The sequence below is a fragment of the Carassius auratus genome, linkage group LG49B (genome assembly GCF_003368295.1).
Source record: "Carassius auratus strain Wakin linkage group LG49B, ASM336829v1, whole genome shotgun sequence".
Classification (NCBI taxonomy): domain Eukaryota; kingdom Metazoa; phylum Chordata; class Actinopteri; order Cypriniformes; family Cyprinidae; genus Carassius; species Carassius auratus.
In genome coordinates, this window is record NC_039301.1 from 192513 (window position 1) to 212500 (window position 19988).

Below are 19988 nucleotides of genomic sequence, written 5' to 3' on the forward strand. Positions count from 1 at the left end.
GTGATATATGTTACTTTTCGCACCGCTTGTATCACGATGAATCAATCAGTTTATCGAGATGGATTTTGTTTAAAACCATTTTTAACAGATTGCTGGAACTGATGCATGTCATTTGTATATAATGAATAGTCAATTAAGAATAAATTCAAGTAAAATATATACAGCAACTGTGTCGCTCACACTGACGTCACACGCACAGAGACACGTATCGCTTTGTGCGGAGCTTCACGCATGCGCCGCACGCTCACACACTGACCATTGACGAGCCAACATGCTGGATAAAGTTTTTTATTGATTATCAATGCAGTAACTGCGAAAATCTACAAGGTAAATAACGTTAACAGAAGACAGTGACGCGGGTAAATAGATCAAAGTGACGATAAGTGAGAGAGGGTTTATAATAAAGTAAATAAAACATTTAATGCCATCAATCACACTCACAACCTGCTTATAATTCATCTAGTGTCATGCATTTATCACACACTTTATCCATCTGACAGATCCTGATTCACACTCTGAAGAAAAGAAAACCTGATCATATTTACAGCACATGCAGTGTGAAGAGGATTGAATCATGATCAGCGCACACACAAACACTCACACACACACACACACACTCTTCATGACATCTGACAAAGTCAAGAAACCAAACTAGTTAAAGATAACAGTGAAGCTCTGGTCGAATTTAACATTATTCCTCTTCAAAGCACATGAACACATTACAGATCAATAAAAGAGTAGATGATTGTGTTCTTCAGATCTGAACCTCTGGCAAACAGTCGTATGTTTGAACATCATGAATATAACTAACTGTTACTGTTTAGTAACAAAACTGAATTAACATCGCTACTAGTTTATTCCAGAACTAGTCTGAGGACTTGTGATGTGTGATGGCATAATAAACAAATCTCATTACAGTCCTCAAAATAACCCATCAGAAGAACAGATCATTAGTGTGAATGACTGCAAGTCAATTAAACCTCAAACTAACCTCATTTAACGATCAATAAACAGTTATTGATTATTCACTATCAGACAGTGATTCTGCCCAAAACAGCTTATTTCTGCCACAGAATAAAAATAAAAGGTTGGCTAACTGCTCATAATTATCTCATAAGTTCATATCTTGCAATTCTGAAAAAAGTCTGAACTGTAAGATAAAGACAAAAAAGTCTGAATTGTGATTTGCAGAAATGAAAGATAAAAAATAACAACAACATAATCACTTTTTTAATATATTTATGCGGCGGCAGAAATAAGCTTCCATATGGATCTGATAATCAGGTTTTGGCGTCTGATGCTTATGGAAGGCCGTTAGGGTCAGAAGCGAGGCCCTGGAGGTGAGTGTCGTGTGTTCATGTGTGAATGATGATCTCAGTTCAAACACTGCACGTAGTTGGCCGGAAGCATGCCAGACTTTCCGGTGCGCTGGACCGTGCCGAACATCCATCCCTCATCGATGGGCTGTGCATTAATGATCACATCACCATCACGGAAGGAGACCTCGTCGTGATCCTGAGCGGCGTAATCATACAGCGCCCGGTACACCCTCTGCTGGAGACACACACACAGACACACACACACACACACACACACACACACACACACAGTCAATATCACACTAAAAACACTATTTCCATCCCATGTGTTCACAATAAAATCAACACTTATGGGAAACTGGTACAATGTATCAGTAACTTCTGATCTGATTCATAACTGATGGATTCTAACTCTGTTATTTTCCTTTTTATATCACTGTGAAGCTGTTTTGGCACCAGAGCTGATAGATCACTGTAATCCGTTACTGATGATATCACAAACACAGTCTTTAGTGATGTAATCCATTACATCACACATCTTAATCTGACTACTTTTAGATTACTTTTGACCCAACTCGTTTATCATATTGATTTAAATAGAGTAATCTCGAACCATATTGATAAAAATATGCAAAGAAAAATAAAATCTGTTATTGATATACTGAAGTGCATTAAACGTTAGGCTACATTGTGTCAAGGTTTCCCAAACTGCAGGCGGTTCTTCAGTTTAATGAAAAACTAAAAGTTAAAAATGTAAAATTAAAATACAATTTTGTAAAATAACAATCAAAATAGAACACACACACACACACACACACAAAATAATAATTAGTTTACCTGCATGTCATGTGACCATTAACCAACATCAGAGAACAGTGAACATGAAAAAGTGTTACTGAATTATTACCTTAAAATAATAAGTAAATATATCAGGTGAAAGAGATTCGGCCAGCAAAAAAGTTTGGGAATGCCTGAATTACATGTAAATAACACATAATGTGAATCTGAGCATTTTAATGTGTTTGACAGACACAAGTAATACATGGTTAAATAACCTACTGAGTCATAATTTCAGATAAATATTAATGTGTTCATCAGTAAAGAAACACTGAGAAAACATCTAATTACAAGTACTTAATTTTATGAATCTGAGTACTTCAGATACCATGTCATCACTTCCTGCCAGCTGTGTTTGTTAGTATAGAAGTGAAGCGCAGTGAGAAGCTGAGGTTGTTTCTCTCTCACCGTGGAGGTCGAGTGTGGAGGAGACTGAGCGCTGTGTCCGTATCCCTGCTGAGGATGATGGGAGTGATGCTGGTACACACCTGTGTGATCAACAACATCACAAACAGTCAAACACTGCAGGCCACGCAGACTTCACGTGCTTCATCACACCTGTGGACAAACACCAACAAAACCAGCATGGCTTGTGAGAGTGAAGTGACTGATGGTGGGCAGGTCGATCCGTGCTGTCGGGAGTCTCACACACACACACACACACACACACACACACACGCGCGTGTGGTTATTTCAGCGGCATGCGTCCGTGATCTTGCCTGAAGCGGATCGGTCCTGCAGTGCAGAAGCGCTGCTGCAGACGGACACACTGCGATCGGCCCAGAGCTCTGAGCCTGGAGAACTGCACAGCGATCGCTGGGGGCCACGGCTGACACGCTCTAACACACACACACACACACACCGGTGTTACACACAGACACCCGCGGCTGACAGTCAGTCTACAGTTGTGCGTCTGCTGTACCCGTCATCCTGCGCAGGCTTTTAGACTGAATATTGTCCTCCACTGGATCAAAGTCAAAGATGGATCCCGGATCAGTCCTCCAGACCTTCAGCTCTTCATCACAACACACAGGTCAAAGGTCAGCTTCAGGATTATATGTGTCATGTGCACTAGTGGTCAGTAAGTTAACACTTTTATTCACGAGGAACGCATGAAATTGATCAAAAGTGACAGTAAAGACGTTTCTAATCTTACAGAAGATTTCTATTTCTGATAAATGATGCTCTTTTGAACTTTCTATTCATCTGTGAATCCTGAAAAATAAATTGATGCTGAAAATTCAGCTTTGATCACAGCAATAAATTACATTTTAACTGATATTATCGTAGTTTTAACATTTATTATGTTTTAAACCGGAATAATATTTCACAGTATCACATGTTCAGAGATGAAGACGATGATCAAATGATGATTATTTACACGACACAGCCTTCACACAAACCTGAAATCACCAATGGATTAAAAAAATCATAACTGATAAACAAATGTGTCTGTGAGTGATGAACATCAAACATTCTTCTGCTGCAAACAATGTCTAAGACTTCAGAAATAATCATGTTAATATTATTAATAAGCGAGTATTAGTGATGGACAGACCAGAGGCTCCTGCTGATCTGCGGTCCATCTCAACCACCTGCGGCTGGACGCCATGGTAACCGTCGCCGGCGCCCATCAGCTGGTCTCCATGGAGACGTGCCATGTGCTGCTCATCGAGGGTGTGTGTGGCCCCTCGACCCCGCGAGCGCTCAAACTCCTCGTGATACTTCGCCTGAGAGAGAGAGAGAGATCATTACACTCACACACACACACACACACACACACACACACACACACACACACACACACACACACACACTAACACACTCATGCAAACACACTCCAGGCGTGTGTTAAGGTGCCGTTAGGTCTCTGATAAACTCATGAGTCTTTACTAGCGCACGCGTGTCAGTCACGTGTTAATGCGGTGATGTCACACGCAGGCGTTGCCGTGGTCCTGCTACCATGGAAACAGCGTCCTGAGACTTCCGCACACGCCTCATTTCAGGCGTATCCAGCTCTGAGCAGGAGTGACCTTTGACCTCCTTAAAACTGCGCTGGTACTGCACCTGAAACACACACACTTATTTTTAATCATTTACATCATTTTGAGTTTTGAGACTTCATAGCGGACCCTGGTGTGTGTGGTGTGTGAGAGAGAGTGTGTGTGTGTGTGTGAGAGAGTGTGAGTGTGTTTGAGAGTGAGTGAGTGTGTGAGAGTGTGAGTGTGTGTGTGAGTGAGTGTGAAAGAGTGTGAGTGTTTGTGTGAGAGAGTGTGAGTGTGTTTGAGAGTGAGTGAGTGAGTGTGTGAGTGTGTGTGCGAGAGAGAGAGAGTGTGAGTGTGTTTGAGAGTGAGTGAGTGTGTGAGTGTGAGTGTGTGTGCGAGAGAGAGTGTGAGTGTGTTTGAGAGTGAGTGAGTGTGTGAGAGTGTGAGTGTGTGAGTGAGTGTGAGTGTTTGTGTGAGAGAGTGTGAGTGTGTTTGAGAGTGAGTGAGTGTGTGAGTGTGTGTGCGAGAGAGAGAGAGTGTGAGTGTGTTTGAGAGTGAGTGAGTGTGTGAGTGTGAGTGTGTGTGCGAGAGAGAGAGAGCGTGTGTGTTTGAGACTGAGTGTGTGTGTGTGAGTGTTTGTGTGTGTTCTTGCCGTGCTGATGTTCTGCTGGTTCTGTTTGACCCGCTCCAGCTCTGGTGTCACTCCCACACTGACCGGATCGACTGCTTTCTTATACTTGGCCTGCAGGAGGAGGATGATGATGATGATGAAGAAGAAGTGAGTCAGACTCAGATGACTGACAGGTGTCAATCACACAGACAGACTCACGTCGCTGATGTTGTGCTGGTTCCTGCGCACGCGCTCCATCTCAGGAGTGTCAGTCACGGCTGTTCCGGATCCGACAGACTCTCTGTACTGAACCTGTGGAAGATCACGGATAGCAGTAGAAAAACCTAAACATCCCAAGATATGCTGCCATTTATTTGGACAAAACAGCATACATTTGGAAAAAGGAGAATAATTCTCTTCTAAAAAAGTATATGATTCAATTTGGGCAAATGTACTTTGTTTTATGGATTTTTAGAAACTTTTATTCTAAAACAAGACTTAAAAAAACATCACACTGATGGCAATATGCATATGCAAATGATATGTAGATGAGGTCATAGTAATTCGAGGTGTTATAAGCTCCATATATGGTTATACTGGGGAGGAGACAGATGCACACACATTATCCACCTTAACTGGAAATATAATGTCTCTGGTTTCGCTTCCAGCTGCTGTTATCTGTACAAAACAGCTGGTTTTGCTGCTTGATATTTCAAACTATTGTGTCTTACCATTTTTCTTACTTTAAAGTATTATCTTAATTATGAACACAAAGGTTTGTAGTGTTATCAGTTTACTGCACTTTGGTTTTCTTCTCGTTATTTCCCTGCAGAGCGCATTACTCACATCACTGATGTTCTTGGTGTTTTCTCGTGCCAGCTTGATTTCTGGAGAGTCAGTGACCGCTGACATCAGACCCTTCATCAGCCGCGAGTCCCATGTGTAGAAGAGCTGCACACACACACACACACACACACACGTGTGTGTTCACTACACAGCCATGTGATGAACAGCCTGATCAGTGTTTGTGTGTCTGGGTGTGTGTGTGTGTGAGTGTGTATGTGTCTCACTGCGCTGATGTTGCGCTGGTTATTCTTCACTCTCTGGATCTCTGGTGTGTCTGATGCGGCAGAACACGAGCTCTTCAGACGCTCCATGTCTCCACGGTACTTCTTCTGCACACACACAGACACACACACATACGTGAACACCAGCTCTAGTCCTCTAACAGGTACTGCAGACAGACAGACAGGTGTGTGTGTCATGTGACCTGACTGTAGACGTCTCTCAGGTAAGCAGCGTGCAGCAGCGCAGGTGTGTCTGTCACCGTACTGTATGACGATTCTCTGTGCTGAGACGCCTGTCTGTACGACACCTGAAACATAAACATGGTCAGTCCATGTCTCTTTGATCATGTGTGTGTGTGTCTGTGTGTGTGTGTGTGTGTTTGTTCCATCACTCACGTCGCTGCTGATCTCAGATGCTTTCTTCGCTCTCTGGATATCCAGACTATCTGCTGTGACGTCGGTTCCCTTCCCTCTGATCTCACTCTCCAGATCCTTACGATACTCCTTCTGCAGGAGCAGAAACACGTCACGATGAAGCTCAAGCTTGTGTGTGTGTGTGTGTGAGAGAGAGAGAGAGAGAGAGAGAGAGAGTGTGTGTGTGTGTGTGTGTGTGTGTGTACCTCACTCAGAATGTGTCCAGCGTTTTTCACCCGAAGCAGATCTGGTGTTTCCTCCAGACCTGTCAGGCCTTTCCCTTTCACTTCCTGTTCCAAATCCTTACGATACTCCTTCTGCAGGAGCATAAACAAGTCATGATGAAGCTCAAGCTTGTGTGTGTATGTGTGTGTGTCTGTGTGTGTATGTGTGAGTGATGGAAAGAGAGAGAGAGAGAGTGTGTGAGTGTGTGTGTGAGTGATGGAGAGAGAGAGAGAGAGAGAGAGTGAGTGTGTGTGTACCTCACTCAGAATGTGCCCAGCGTTTTTCACCCGAAGCAGATCTGGTGTTTCCTCCAGACCTGTCAGGCCTTTCCCTTTCACTTCCTGTTCCAAATCCTTACGATACTCCTTCTGTTCGACACACACACACACACACACACAGGTTCTGTCATTCTCTGTACATCAGTGTTAAACACTAACTAAACTATCTGAAATCATTTCAAATTTCTGTGATTTTGATGCCTCTGCTGAATCTCTTGCTCGTGTCACACATCATCACCTCACTGACGAGGCTGCTGGCGTAACGAGCCGATAGATACGCTGGCGTCAGATCCACCTCCAGCAGAACCTTGCCTTTCATCTGGCTCTCATACTCCTTACGATACTCCTTCTGTGAGCAGATCCACACGTTTAGCACACAGCCGCGTCTCTCACGCACTCACTTACTCCCTCACTCACTTACACCCTCACTCCCTCACTCCCTCACTCACTTACACACTCACTCACTCCCTCGCATGCTCACTCACTCACACGCTCGGTCACTCACTCACTCACTTACTCACACACACACTTACACACTCACTCATTCACTCACTCACTTACACTCTCACTCACTCACTCACTTACACGCTCACTCACATGCTCACTCACTCGCTCACACACTCACATGCTCACTCACTCACTCACACGCTCACTCACTCACTCACTCACTCACACGCTCACTCACTCACTCACTCACTCACTCACTCCCTCACTCACACGCTCACTCACTCCCTCACACGCTCCCTCACACGCTCACTCCCTCACACGCTCCCTCACACGCTCACTCACTCACACGCTCACTCACTCACTCACTCACACGCTCACTCACTCACTCACTCCCTCACTCACACGCTCACTCACTCACTCCCTCACACGCTCCCTCACTCACTCACTCCCTCACACGCTCCCTCACACGCTCACTCGCTCACATGCTCACTCACATGCTCACTTACTCACACGCTCACTCACTCACTCCCTCACACGCTCCCTCACTCACATGCTCACTCACACGCTCACTCACTCACTCCCTCACACGCTCCCTCACACGCTCCCTCACACGCTCCCTCACACGCTCACTCACTCGCTCACACGCTCGCTCACTCGCTCACTCACGCGCTCCCTCACGCGCTCACTCACGCGCTCACTCACTCGCTCACTCACTCGCTCACTCACTCGCTCCCTCACGCGCTCACTCACTCGCTCACTCACTCGCTCACTCACACGCTCCCTCACATGCTCACTCACACGCTCACTCACTCACACGCTCACTCACTCCCTCGCTCACTCACTCGCTCACTCAGACGCTCACTCAGACGCTCACTCACACGCTCGCTCACTCACTCACTCACACGCTCACTCACTCACACGCTCACTCACTCCCTCGCTCGCTCACTCACTCACTCAGACGCTCACTCACACTCTCGCTCACTCACTTGCTCACTCACACGCTCCCTCACACGCTCACTCACTCCATCGCTCACTCGCTCACTCACTCACTCGCTCACTCACTCACTCACTCACTCACTCGCTCGCTCGCTCACTCACTCGCATGCTCTCTCACTCACTCACTCCCTCACTCTCTCACTCTCTCACTCCCTCACTCGCTCACACGCTCACTCCCTCACTCACTTACACGCTCACTCGCTCCCTCACTGACTCACTCCCTCGCTCACTTACACGCTCACTCACACGCTCACTCACTCACTCTCACACACACACACACACACACACTAACACACACTCACACACACGCTCACTCACTTACTCACTCACTCACACGCTCACTCACTCACTCACACGCTCACGCTCACACTCACTTACACGCTCACTCGCTCACTCACTCGCTCACTCCCTCGCTCACTCACTCGCTCACTCACTCACTGACTCACTCCCTCGCTCACTTACACGCTCACTCACTCACTCACTCCCTCACCCACACGCTCACTTTCAAGCTCACTCACTCCCTCACTCACTCACACGCTCACTCCCTCACTCACTCACTCACTCGCACGCTCACTCACTCACTCACTCACACGCTCACTTACATGCTCACTCACTCTCACACACACACACACACACACACACACACACACACTAACTCACACACACGCTCACTCACTTACTCACACTCACTTACACGCTCACTCGCTCACTCACTCGCTCACTCCCTCACTCACTGACTCACTCCCTCGCTCACTTACACGCTCACTCACTCCCTCACCCACACGCTCACTTTCAAGCTCACTCACTCCCTCACTCACTCACACGCTCACTCCCTCACTCACTCACTCACTCGCACGCTCACTCACTCACTCACTCACTCACTCACTCACTCGCACGCTCACTCACTCGCTCACTCACTCACTCCCTCACTCACTCCCTCACTCACTCACACGCTCACTTACATGCTCACTCACTCTCACACACACACACACACACACACACACACACACACTAACTCACACACACGCTCACTCACTCACTCACTCACTCACACTCACTTACACGCTCACTCACTCGCTCGCTCACTCACTCACACTCACTTACACGCTCACTCACTTTCTCACTCACACACACACAGGCTCATTCACACACACTCTCACATGCAAACACGCAGACTCACACATGCACACACACACCTCGCTTTGCATCTTCTGCGCTTCCTTTGACACTTTATACATCTGTGTGTCCACAAACTCCATCTGTGACTTCCCTCGGTTCTTCTTGTATTCCTCTTTATATTTCCACTGCAAACACAGATCACTGATGATCATCACAGACAGGAGGGGGGGTGACACTTCTCACAGCACTCGTCCCCTGCCCCACGCCACTGACCACAGATGTTCATAAACACTCCTCATTAATACCATCAAGATTCATATTTCACATTCACTCAAGGGTTATTATAGTTCACTAAATCTAGAACCATAAAAAAAACATCTCATGTGGAATGAGCTTTGACCAACACATTTTTTTATTTTAGTTAAAGCTTATTCTATTTCTACTTAAACTAAAAGAAGCTGAAGAATTGCCAATTAGTAATTAGATAAAATAAATATAATAATAATAATAAAAAACATTTTATTTTTGATAGTTGCCTTTCTAACCCTAACCAAACCTTTCTAATTTTCTTTTAAGTTGAAATGAAACTGAAATAAAAATAATAAAAACTATATAGACAAAAAAAAAAGAATTAAAATGACAAAAACACAAAAAATTACCAAAACCAAAATTTAGTAATAAAACTAAAATTATATCAGAATATATAAAAATGAAATATTATTTCAAATATTAGTTGGTCTATATGAGAATCTCAGCGCTACTAACTGAAGACTGACCTGACTGTGCAGCACAGCGTTCTCCTGATGGTGGCGCTGTTCAGCCGTGTCCAGAGCGAGGAGGTAGTGCCCCTTAGACTCCTCATACTTCTTCCTGTACTCCACCTGACGGACAGACGGTTCAGCCAATCAGAGCTCTCCTTTAATACTGTGAACCAATGATGCTTTAGAATGAATCTCAACACAAACAAATCATCACAAGTGATGGAGAGTGCAACAGAATCATCAGACGAGTGAATCAGAGTCTGTACGTTGCTCTGTAGTTTGCTGGCGTGGAGCACGTGACCCAGATGAAGCAGGTTAGGTAAATCAGTGACGGCCTGCAGCTTCTTCTGACTGTACTTCACCTGAGACACACACACACACACACACACACGTGTGATGAACACATGCACACAGTCCTCATACACCATAATGACTCAAGGGAAAATCTCCTGTGAAAGTGTTTCCATGGACACCAGTGCAGTCTGGCAGGAATCAGACGCATCTTTAGAGGAGCAAAACACACCGAGCTGAATGAAGAGAATAGATCACCCTGAACAGCCATTCAGCTTGTGTGTGTGTGTGTGTGTGTGTGTGTATGAATGTGTGTGTGAATGTGTCAGTGTGTGTGTGTGTGTGTGTGTGTGTGTGTGTGTGTGTGTGAGTCACCTGACTGGCCAGAGCCGACGCGGCCTGTGTTTGTCTGAAGCTCACACACTCGCTGGGGTTGTACTGTGGCTTCTGTTCTCTCAGATTCTTCTCAAACTTATGCTTGTAGTTGACCTGCAGAAACAGAGACAATGGCTTAAACACGTGCTTCAGTGAAAAGCTGAAGATCACGTGACGCATCTCGTACCTGACTGGCCAGTCGCGCAGCTTCTTGGGCATGTTGTATGTCGGGTCGCTCCAGCAGCGCTCGCTGGTCAAACACGTCCACTTTACTTCTGTAGGCCACCTGTGAAGACGCCACACATTATTCCTGAGCACACACACACGCGTGTCACACACTCACACAGACACCTGTATGAGGAGCAGCACTCACGTCACTGGCGAGTTTACTGGCGTGTGTGGCGTTCCGGATGTCAGGTCTGTCCATCACCTCGCTGAATCTATGAAGCTCCTCTTTCCCTCGGCGATACGCCACCTTCAGCAACACATCACTGAGAGTCAGAGCAGCTCAAAACAAACCTGTTTAGCTGAACACTAAGCACTCATGACAGTGTGTGACCAAAATAAAAGACAGATGAGAGCAGGACCTCACTGAGCATCATTCTGAGGACTAATTCGACAAAACCTCACAAAACATTGATTTGGGGATGTTTTTTTCTATTGTAAAAATGTGAGTGTTTGTGTGTGTGTGTGTGTGTGCTCTTACGTTACTCTGGTGTTTGTTGACCTGTATGGCGTGTGTGACGTCGGGCAGATCCTTCATCTGTGAGTAATTTGATTTGCCTTTCTCGGAGTTAAACTTCTCTTTATAGAGTTTCTACAAAGAAAATATTGATTGCACACATTATAAACAAACACACTCATATATATATATATATATAGACACGCACACACTCATTCACTCATACATACACACACACACACACACACAATGACCATAAGGCCATTGATTATGATCCACTCTCTGGACATGATAAACACTCGTGAATAACACATCACATGATCTCACTCACGTCACTCTGTTGTTTGGACACTTCTTTAGCGAACACCGTCTCAATGGTCTGAGGCATCTGAGTGTACAAACACACCTGAGCGTCCAGAGAGTCTCTATAGCTCTTCTACAAAGAACAGCAAACAGCAGAGTCAGCACAGTAATGAATCAGTGAACAGATTCAGATAGAAATGATTCAGATAGTACTGATACAGTGTGAGTGTGTGTGTGTGAGAGAGAGAGAGAGTGTGTGTGTGAGTGTGTGTGAGAGAGAGTGTGTGTGTGTGTGTGTACCTGACTGTAGAGTTGTGTCAGCTCTCGGGCGTGTTGTGTTTCACTGGTTTCTGGCAGATGGGCATACAGGCACTTCTGCAGCTCCTTCTTTCCATCCTCCTTATATTTATTCTACATTCAGACATCATTTACATACCATTAATATTCAAGTAGCTCATTTAAACACCTTCGGACAGCACTAGGATACTGTTCAACTCTAATGTGAGGCTTTAAAAGCCTGTTCACACCAAAAATGACAACTATATCTATACATTTTTAATAAGTTTTTCTCAAGCCCGAAGCAGCAGAATATGAGGATCCCTGATGATCACCTCACTGATGAGCGGCGTCAGCTCCTTCACAAACTGTGTGTGCAGCGTCTCGGGCAGCTGTGAGTACAGACAGTGAGACAGATCCTCCTGCGTCTCTCTCCGGTACTGATTCTACAACACACAGCACAACATCACACCATCAGCAACACACACACACAGAGTCACACACACAGAGTCACACACACACACACACACACGTACATCACTCTGAAGCTCCGCCATCTGTTTGGCAAACTGTGTTTCCTGTGTTTGTGGCATTTGGGAGTAAATACTGCTGCTGTTCTCCTGTTTACTGCTCCGCTTGTACTTATTCTGAGAGGAAACAATCACTGAGTCAACATATGAAACGATTCACTGAGTCAACATATGAAACGATTCACTGAGTCAACATATGAAACGATTCACTGAGTCAACATATGAAACGATTCACTGAGTCAAGATTTGAAATGATTCACTGAGTCAACTCAGAATTTGAAATTATTTGGTGAAAGCATGATTGGATGGGATGTGACACACACACACACACACACACACACCTCGCTCAGGAGTTCAGAGACGTGTTTGGCGTGCTGAGTCTCAGTCGTCTCTGGCAGAAGAGCGTACAGACTGACAGAAGCCTCTTTCTTAGCCTCCTCCTTGTATTTCATCTGAAATCAAAGCAAATGTGAATCTCCATGCGTGTTTACACACGTGTCCTGTGACTCATATAACGGCGGTTCTTCCACCTGACTCAGGAGGTCCGTGGCGTCTTTGGCGTGTTGAGTCTCCAGAGTCTCCGGCAGCAGAGAATACAGAGCACCGGACGCCTGCTTCCTTCCTGCCTCTTTATATTTACTCTGAAAGCACACACACACACACACACACACACACACAGGGAATCATGGGTAGTCCGGTCTGATGCGTTAATGTTCACATGACCTCTCTAAGAGCTGTGAATCATTTTAATTTAATTAACTACATAAGATTCAAATGAATCACATTGAGTTACAGTGTCATTGTCACATGAACACAGGGTTAAAAGTGATTCATTGACTGTGAGTGAGTGAGTGTTTTGATTCATGTGAGTGGTTTGCTCACGTCGCTCTGCAGGTCGGTCACTGTTCGGACAAACTGGGTCTCTGGCGTCTCGGACAGCTGAGAATACAGGCAGCTGGAGACGCTCCTCCTGCCGTCCTCTCTGTATTTATTCTGGAAAACAGATTCCACATGTGTTTCCTGAGACTGACTGTATTGATGATGCTGATGGAGAGTGATGGTGTGTGTTTACATCGCTCTGAAGCTCAGAGACTCTGGCAGCGAGCTGAGTCTGCGGCGTCTGCGGCAGCTGAGAGTAAACACTGCACGACTGCAGACTCTTCCCTTCTTTATATCTGACCTGTGGAGGAGAGACAGACGCTGAGCGACGGAATCCGCTCTCGATCTAAAGCACATGCAGACGCTGGGACGCACCTCGCTCTGGATCTGTGTGGCGTCTCTGGCGTGTTGCGTGTCTTTGGTTTCTGGGAGCGTGTGATACAGACACGTGCTGCTCTCCTTCTTCCCAGACTCTCTGTATTTGCTCTGAAACATCAATATGTTACTGATTTAACACTCAATTGAACTGAATTGATCGGATGACTCTATTGCCTACAACTCTATTGCTTACAACATTAACACTTATCTTCATGTTTATTAGTGTGAAGCTGCTTTGAGGATCTGTATTGTAAAAAGCGCTGTATAAATGAATCATTGTGGGACGATCACACATCTCCATCATGTGTTAGTGTTGAATACTGTTCACAGATTGTCAGTTTCTCTCCTGCAGTGAGTCACGAGTGGAGCTCTGGGACGAGCAGCTAACTATAGACACACTTATCAGCTCCGAGATACAGCAGCGTTTGAGACACAGCTCCGGACACTTCAGCGCGGACACATTCATTTGAAGATGCATCTTTTTCTGTGTTTCTGTCCAGTGAAAACTCTCTCTCATGTTTTCATGTTCAGTTTGTGAAAACGGGGTTCATTTTAAAACACTGAAGCATGTTTAGACACATGATGCAATCAATTCAACTTGAAACAAACAAGATTTCATTGAGTCTTCAATCCACATTCAGTGTTGTGATACGAAGACTGTACAAAATTATTCCTGACATCTCCACAAAGATGTGTTCTGATTGTGTTTTATACCCTGCACAGAATCTGGGCACAGTGGAGGGTTACTCTGTTTTGTCTGGATATTCTTCATCTGTTCTCTCTTGAGCTTCTGTGTGGATTTATGAGAGCACAGTAACACACTGGAAAGATGCTCTGACACAATCAGGATTGCATAAAGCGCTATAGAAATAAAGGTGACTGAGGTTTCAGTGTGTGTTTTCAGATGTGTCCTGATGATCACCTCACTGATGAGCGGCGTCAGCTCCTTCACAAACTGTGTGTGCAGCGTCTCGGGCAGCTGTGAGTACAGACAGTGAGACAGATCCTCCTGCGTCTCTCTCCGGTACTGATTCTACAACACACAGCACAACATCACACCATCAGCAACACACACACACACACACACACAAACACACCAATCACACACACACACTCTCACACAAACTCTCTCTATCACACACTTACACACACACGGTTCAGTCTGTTTTTTCATATTATAATATACAGAGCAGAAAAACACAATAGTGCAGTAACATGCAGCTGTAGCTCAGAACAAACACACATGACAAAACAACTGGAAGTGAGCAAATGAAGACGATTAATGACCACTAATCAGTGAACGCAGTGAAGTGTACCTGGCTCTGGAGCTCAGTCTGCTGTTTGGCCAACTGCGTCTCCGGTGTCTCGGGCAGATGTGAGTACAGACACGACGACACGTCCCTCCTCCCGTCCTCTTTGTATCTGACCTGCAGAGTTAAAATAACCTCCTGATAACCCACTGACCGCTCACGTGACCAAAGAAACCATTTTAACCCTTCAGATGCTGTGAGCCGTACCTCGCTGCAGACATCCGTCAGCTCTCTGGCCAGTCGAGTCTCTGGTGTCTCCGGCAGACGAGAGTAAAGAGACGAGGAGTTTATCTTCTCTTTATACTTCACCTGAAACCACAGACAGAGCAGCACTAGTACAGCAGCCCATGCTGACCACAGAGATGAGGAGAGTGTGCTGATGCTCTACTGATCAGACACATCGTTAAACTGATGATGATGATGAAGAAGAAGCGGTTACCTGGCTCTGGATGTGAGCGGCGTCTCGAGCGTGTTGAGTTTCTGGAGTCTCTGGGAGCTGATGGTACAGAGATCTGCTCATCTGCTGCTTACTGGCCTCCTTATACTTCACCTGAACACACACACACACACACACACACATCAGATCACATTGTATGTGACGTCACTATCAGCATGCGTGTGTGTGTGTGTGTGTGTGTGGTGTGTTCATCCGTACATCGCTCTGGAGTTCAGTCACTGTCTTCATGAACTGTGTCTCTGGAGTATCTGCCATCTGAGAATAAACACTGGAGCTCAAGAGCTTCTGTCCTTCAGTCTTATACTGAACCTGAAACACATCAGCACACGTTCATGAGTCACCATTCCAATCAACACTGACCAGAACTCAACGGCAGGGATTTGTTCTTGTTTTAACCCTTTAATGATATCATTATTCTATCATATTTGATGCAATAATGAAAACTTTGCTGTTAATCATCTCCTGCATGTCTTCTGTCTCTGATTGAGAGTTTAGAGTGTTTTATCCAGTCAAAGCTCTTTTACTGTAAGTGTACAAGCGTCCAGCTCCAGCTTCTGGTGTTTACTTTTGATCAAGTAAAGGTCAGAATAAGGTCAGAAATATCTCCAGATGAACTCCTTCTGGACTGAAGCAGCTCAGCTTTACTTGATTCTCCATCAATCATGTTTTAGAGTCTCAAATCTGATCCTCAGGATCTTTTGAGGAGCGTTTGTTTCCAGAAGCTTTACTTTCACTGTTCCTCAGCGGAGGAATGATCTTCACAAGCCTCCAGAACATCTCACATCTTCTGAGGAGCCTTGATTTCTTCAGCTCTCCATCACTGTGTTATATGTGCGGATCATTTACAATCTTCACACATTACTGGAGATATAGAGTGATATTCAGATCAGTTTATGTCAGTATCTGCTGTACTGTTAAAAAGATCTCACTGATCTACATTATAAGTAGCAGAATATAAATATATATATATCAGCATCTGCAGCAAGTTGCTTATTTTCACTCAGTTTGATTCTCTAAATAAAAGCTGTAAATAGTCTGCAGTATATACATACAGATGTGTTCATGTGTGTTCACGTGTGTTCATTTGTGTCCAGGTGTGTTCATACATGTTCATGTGTGTTCAGGTGTCTTCATGCGTGTTCAGGTGTGTTCATTCAGGTGTGTTCATGTTCGTTCATGCGTGTTCAGGTGTGTTCATGCGTGTTAATACACTTTCATGTGTGTTCATGCGTGTTCATGTTCGTTCATGCGTGTTCATGCGTTTTCATGTTTGTTCATGCGTGTTCATGTTCGTTCATGCGTTTTCATGCGTGTTCATGTTCGTTCATGCGTGTTCATGCATTTTCATGCGTGTTCAGGTGTGTTCATGCGTGTTAATACACTTTCATGTCTGTTCAGGTGTGTTCATGTTCGTTCATGCATGTTCATACATGTTCAGGTGTGTTCATGGGTGTTCATGCATGTTCATGTGTGTTCATGTATGTTCATACGTGTTCATGTATTTTCATGTATGTTCATGTGTGTTCATGCATGTTCATGTGTGTTCATGTATGTTCATGCGTGTTCATGTATTTTCATGTATGTTCAGGCGTGTTCATGTATATTCATGTGTGTTCATGCGTTTTCATGCGTGTTCATGTTCGTTCATGCGTGTTCATTCGTTTTCATGCGTGTTCAGGTGTGTTCATGCATGTTAATACACTTTCATGTGTGTTCAGGTGTGTTCATGTTCGTTTATGCGTGTTAATGCTTGTTCATGTTTGTTCATGCATGTTCATACGTGTTCATGGTTTTTTTCATGTATGTTCATGTGTGTTCATGCATGTTCATGCGTGTTCATGTGTGTTCATGTATGTTCATGTATGTTCAGGCGTGTTCATGTATATTCATGTGTGTTCATGTATGTTCATGTGTGTTCATGTATGTTCATGTGTGTTCATGCATGTTCATGCGTGTTCATGCGTGTTCATGCGTGTTCATGTATGTTCATGTGTGTTCATGCAGGTTCATGTATGTTCTTGTGTGTTCATGCATGTTCAAGTGTCTTCATGTATGTTAATGTGTGTTCATGCGTGTTCATGTGTGTTCATGCGTGTTCATGTATGTTCATGTGTGTTCATGTATGTTCATGTATGTTCAGGCGTGTTCATGTATGTTAATGTGTGTTCATGCGTGTTCATGTGTGTTCATGCGTGTTCATGTATGTTCATGTGTGTTCATGCAGGTTCATGTATGTTCTTGTGTGTTCATGCATGTTCAAGTGTCTTCATGTATGTTCATGTGTGTTCATGCGTGTTCATGTATGTTCATGCGTGTTCATGCGTGTTCATGTGTGTTCATGCGTGTTCATGTATGTTCATGTGTGTTCATGCAGGTTCATGTGTGTTACCTGACTCTGCAGTGCAGTGAGATCTCGGAGCCGCTGGATTTCTGCAGTGTCACTCATCTGTGAGTACAGTGGTGAGGACAGATCGTTCTTCACAGCCTCTTTATACTTCAGCTGAGGGAAACAAACCTGCGGTCAGTGTGACGCTCAGGAGTGCGTGTGAACATGCTGTCAGTGCTGGACGCACCTCACTCCGCAGCTCTCCTGCGTGTTTGGCATGTTCCGTGTCCTGAGTCTCGGGCAGACAGGCGTAAAGAGATGCATCTGTTCTGTTCTTCTCTTTATATTTAACCTACATACACAATCATGTGTAAATACACACGCTTCCTCATCACACATGCTGAGCTCCTGTCATTCACTAACTGTGTCTGTCCATGATGTGGCACACATACCTGACTCTGCAACTCATAGGCGTCTTTAGCGTGTTCAGTCTCGAGCGTCTGTGGCATCAGGCTGTACAGATTGCTCTCCGCTTCCTTCTTACCCTCCTGCTTGTACTGAAGCTGAAAACAGAAGCTGCTTTACACCCAAAGAAACAGACTGAACTTATATCGACTCTGAAGGGTACTTTAATAATATCAGTATCAGTGCAGTACATGCGTGTTACCTCACTCTGGATGTCGCTCATGTGTTTGGCGAACTCTGTGTCTGCGGTCTGCGGCAGGAGTGAATACAGACTGACCTGATCATTCTTCTGCTTATATCTGACCTGAGAACAGCAGCAGGAGCACACAATAATCAGTATTTAAACATGAGCCGGATATAAATGAGAACGGATTCATTCAAATGATCCATTAAAGGCTATATTTGTCACCTTAAATTGATTTTCAGGGGCAGTTTTATACTTGTAAGGGCAATTTACCAACCTTACAAGAAGTAAACATCTTCAAAGTCAAATTATTACATTTAATTAATACATTCAATTAGACACTATAGGCTGTTACCAATGAAATAAGATCAGCATCAGCCGGATTCAATTAGAAATCAAACAGCTGTTTTACTCGCAGGCACACTACGGTTCTGCTGGGTTTGTTTGGAATGGTTTTCATTTGTGAAACAGCAAAGACTTCTGGGAAAGCAGCACTCTTACTCGTGTGAAGTTGCTTATCTGTGCAATATGATATAAATATAAATCAAAACAAAAAAAATCATACAGGGGCATTTTTTGCAACCATTATCTTGAATTTAAGGGCTTTTTTTAAATTAATTTCAGTGGCATTTTTTCTCTAAGCCCTAGTTAATCTCTGACGTATTGTGTGAAAGCACTGTCTGTACTGGGATCAGCTGATGGCACACATCAGTTTTAAGGAGTAAAAACAGCACATATGTGCACATAAGTGCCCTATATAGTGAAGGTGTGCTCACGTTGCTCTGTGCGTCTGCGATCTCTCTGGCCGTCTGTGTCTGCAGCGTCTCTGGCAGTCGAGTGAATAATGGACTGGACAAACTCTGTCTGCTGTCCTCTTTGTACTTCACCTGAACATATAAAACATGACGATCTCGAGCTCTTCTGCTGTGAGACTGAGAGTTTGTAACGTGCAGAAATCACACAGTGTTTGAACACGAGGCCGCTGTACCTCACTGATGAGGGCGGTGGCGTGTTTAGCGTGTTGCGTGTCCAGCGTCTCTGGCAGTGTGGCGTACAGCGAGTCGCTCACTTGCTGCTTCCCAGACGCCTTGTATTTGACCTGAATGAAACACACAGACACACACAGCACATTCACTGATGAGAGAGACACAACAAACACTCAATTATTTTACAATAGCTGACTCTGATGGCTCACCTCGCTCTGCAGGTCAGACACTGATCTGATGAACTGAGTCTCTGGAGTGTCGGCCAGCTGAGAGTAAACACTGGACGAGAGGTTCCTCCGGCCCTCCTCACGGTACTCTTTCTGAAACACATGTGGAGATGGAGACACGCATGACACACGTCACCTCAGCATCATGAAGGGAGCAGCAGTGAAATGAGCCGCACCTCACTGAGCATGTGCGAGATCTGCTGAACGAACTTCATCTCTGCCGAGTCTGGGACCGCAGTGAAGGAGGAACCCGAGAAATCG

At 44.8% G+C, this 19988-nt stretch overlaps 1 protein-coding gene across 1 annotated transcript in view; it reads right to left on the minus strand.

The window, feature by feature from the left end:
• Positions 1 to 1298: 1298 nt before the first annotated feature.
• Positions 1299 to 19988, minus strand: part of LOC113068721 (nebulin) — a 20904-nt gene continuing 2214 nt past the window's right edge. Inside the window, exons 10-53 of the mRNA XM_026241549.1 lie at positions 19904 to 19988; positions 19710 to 19820; positions 19503 to 19613; positions 19291 to 19401; positions 18533 to 18634; positions 18318 to 18428; positions 18113 to 18217; positions 17929 to 18039; positions 15738 to 15848; positions 15522 to 15632; positions 15290 to 15391; positions 15089 to 15199; positions 14695 to 14805; positions 13770 to 13880; positions 13588 to 13695; positions 13398 to 13508; positions 13046 to 13156; positions 12857 to 12967; positions 12522 to 12632; positions 12321 to 12431; positions 12010 to 12120; positions 11738 to 11842; positions 11431 to 11541; positions 11098 to 11199; positions 10912 to 11010; positions 10725 to 10838; positions 10325 to 10420; positions 10074 to 10178; positions 9375 to 9482; positions 6974 to 7084; positions 6715 to 6825; positions 6439 to 6549; positions 6215 to 6325; positions 6022 to 6126; positions 5822 to 5926; positions 5598 to 5702; positions 4971 to 5063; positions 4794 to 4883; positions 4119 to 4223; positions 3715 to 3886; positions 3079 to 3171; positions 2876 to 2995; positions 2565 to 2644; positions 1299 to 1554 (exon numbers count right to left, since the gene is read on the minus strand). The exon at positions 19904 to 19988 is cut by the window's right edge and continues 26 nt beyond it. Coding sequence (XP_026097334.1) covers positions 1375 to 1554; positions 2565 to 2644; positions 2876 to 2995; positions 3079 to 3171; positions 3715 to 3886; positions 4119 to 4223; positions 4794 to 4883; positions 4971 to 5063; positions 5598 to 5702; positions 5822 to 5926; positions 6022 to 6126; positions 6215 to 6325; positions 6439 to 6549; positions 6715 to 6825; positions 6974 to 7084; positions 9375 to 9482; positions 10074 to 10178; positions 10325 to 10420; positions 10725 to 10838; positions 10912 to 11010; positions 11098 to 11199; positions 11431 to 11541; positions 11738 to 11842; positions 12010 to 12120; positions 12321 to 12431; positions 12522 to 12632; positions 12857 to 12967; positions 13046 to 13156; positions 13398 to 13508; positions 13588 to 13695; positions 13770 to 13880; positions 14695 to 14805; positions 15089 to 15199; positions 15290 to 15391; positions 15522 to 15632; positions 15738 to 15848; positions 17929 to 18039; positions 18113 to 18217; positions 18318 to 18428; positions 18533 to 18634; positions 19291 to 19401; positions 19503 to 19613; positions 19710 to 19820; positions 19904 to 19988 — 4810 coding nt within the window. The 3' untranslated portion in view covers positions 1299 to 1374. The remainder of the gene's footprint in view (positions 1555 to 2564; positions 2645 to 2875; positions 2996 to 3078; positions 3172 to 3714; positions 3887 to 4118; positions 4224 to 4793; positions 4884 to 4970; positions 5064 to 5597; positions 5703 to 5821; positions 5927 to 6021; positions 6127 to 6214; positions 6326 to 6438; positions 6550 to 6714; positions 6826 to 6973; positions 7085 to 9374; positions 9483 to 10073; positions 10179 to 10324; positions 10421 to 10724; positions 10839 to 10911; positions 11011 to 11097; positions 11200 to 11430; positions 11542 to 11737; positions 11843 to 12009; positions 12121 to 12320; positions 12432 to 12521; positions 12633 to 12856; positions 12968 to 13045; positions 13157 to 13397; positions 13509 to 13587; positions 13696 to 13769; positions 13881 to 14694; positions 14806 to 15088; positions 15200 to 15289; positions 15392 to 15521; positions 15633 to 15737; positions 15849 to 17928; positions 18040 to 18112; positions 18218 to 18317; positions 18429 to 18532; positions 18635 to 19290; positions 19402 to 19502; positions 19614 to 19709; positions 19821 to 19903) is intronic.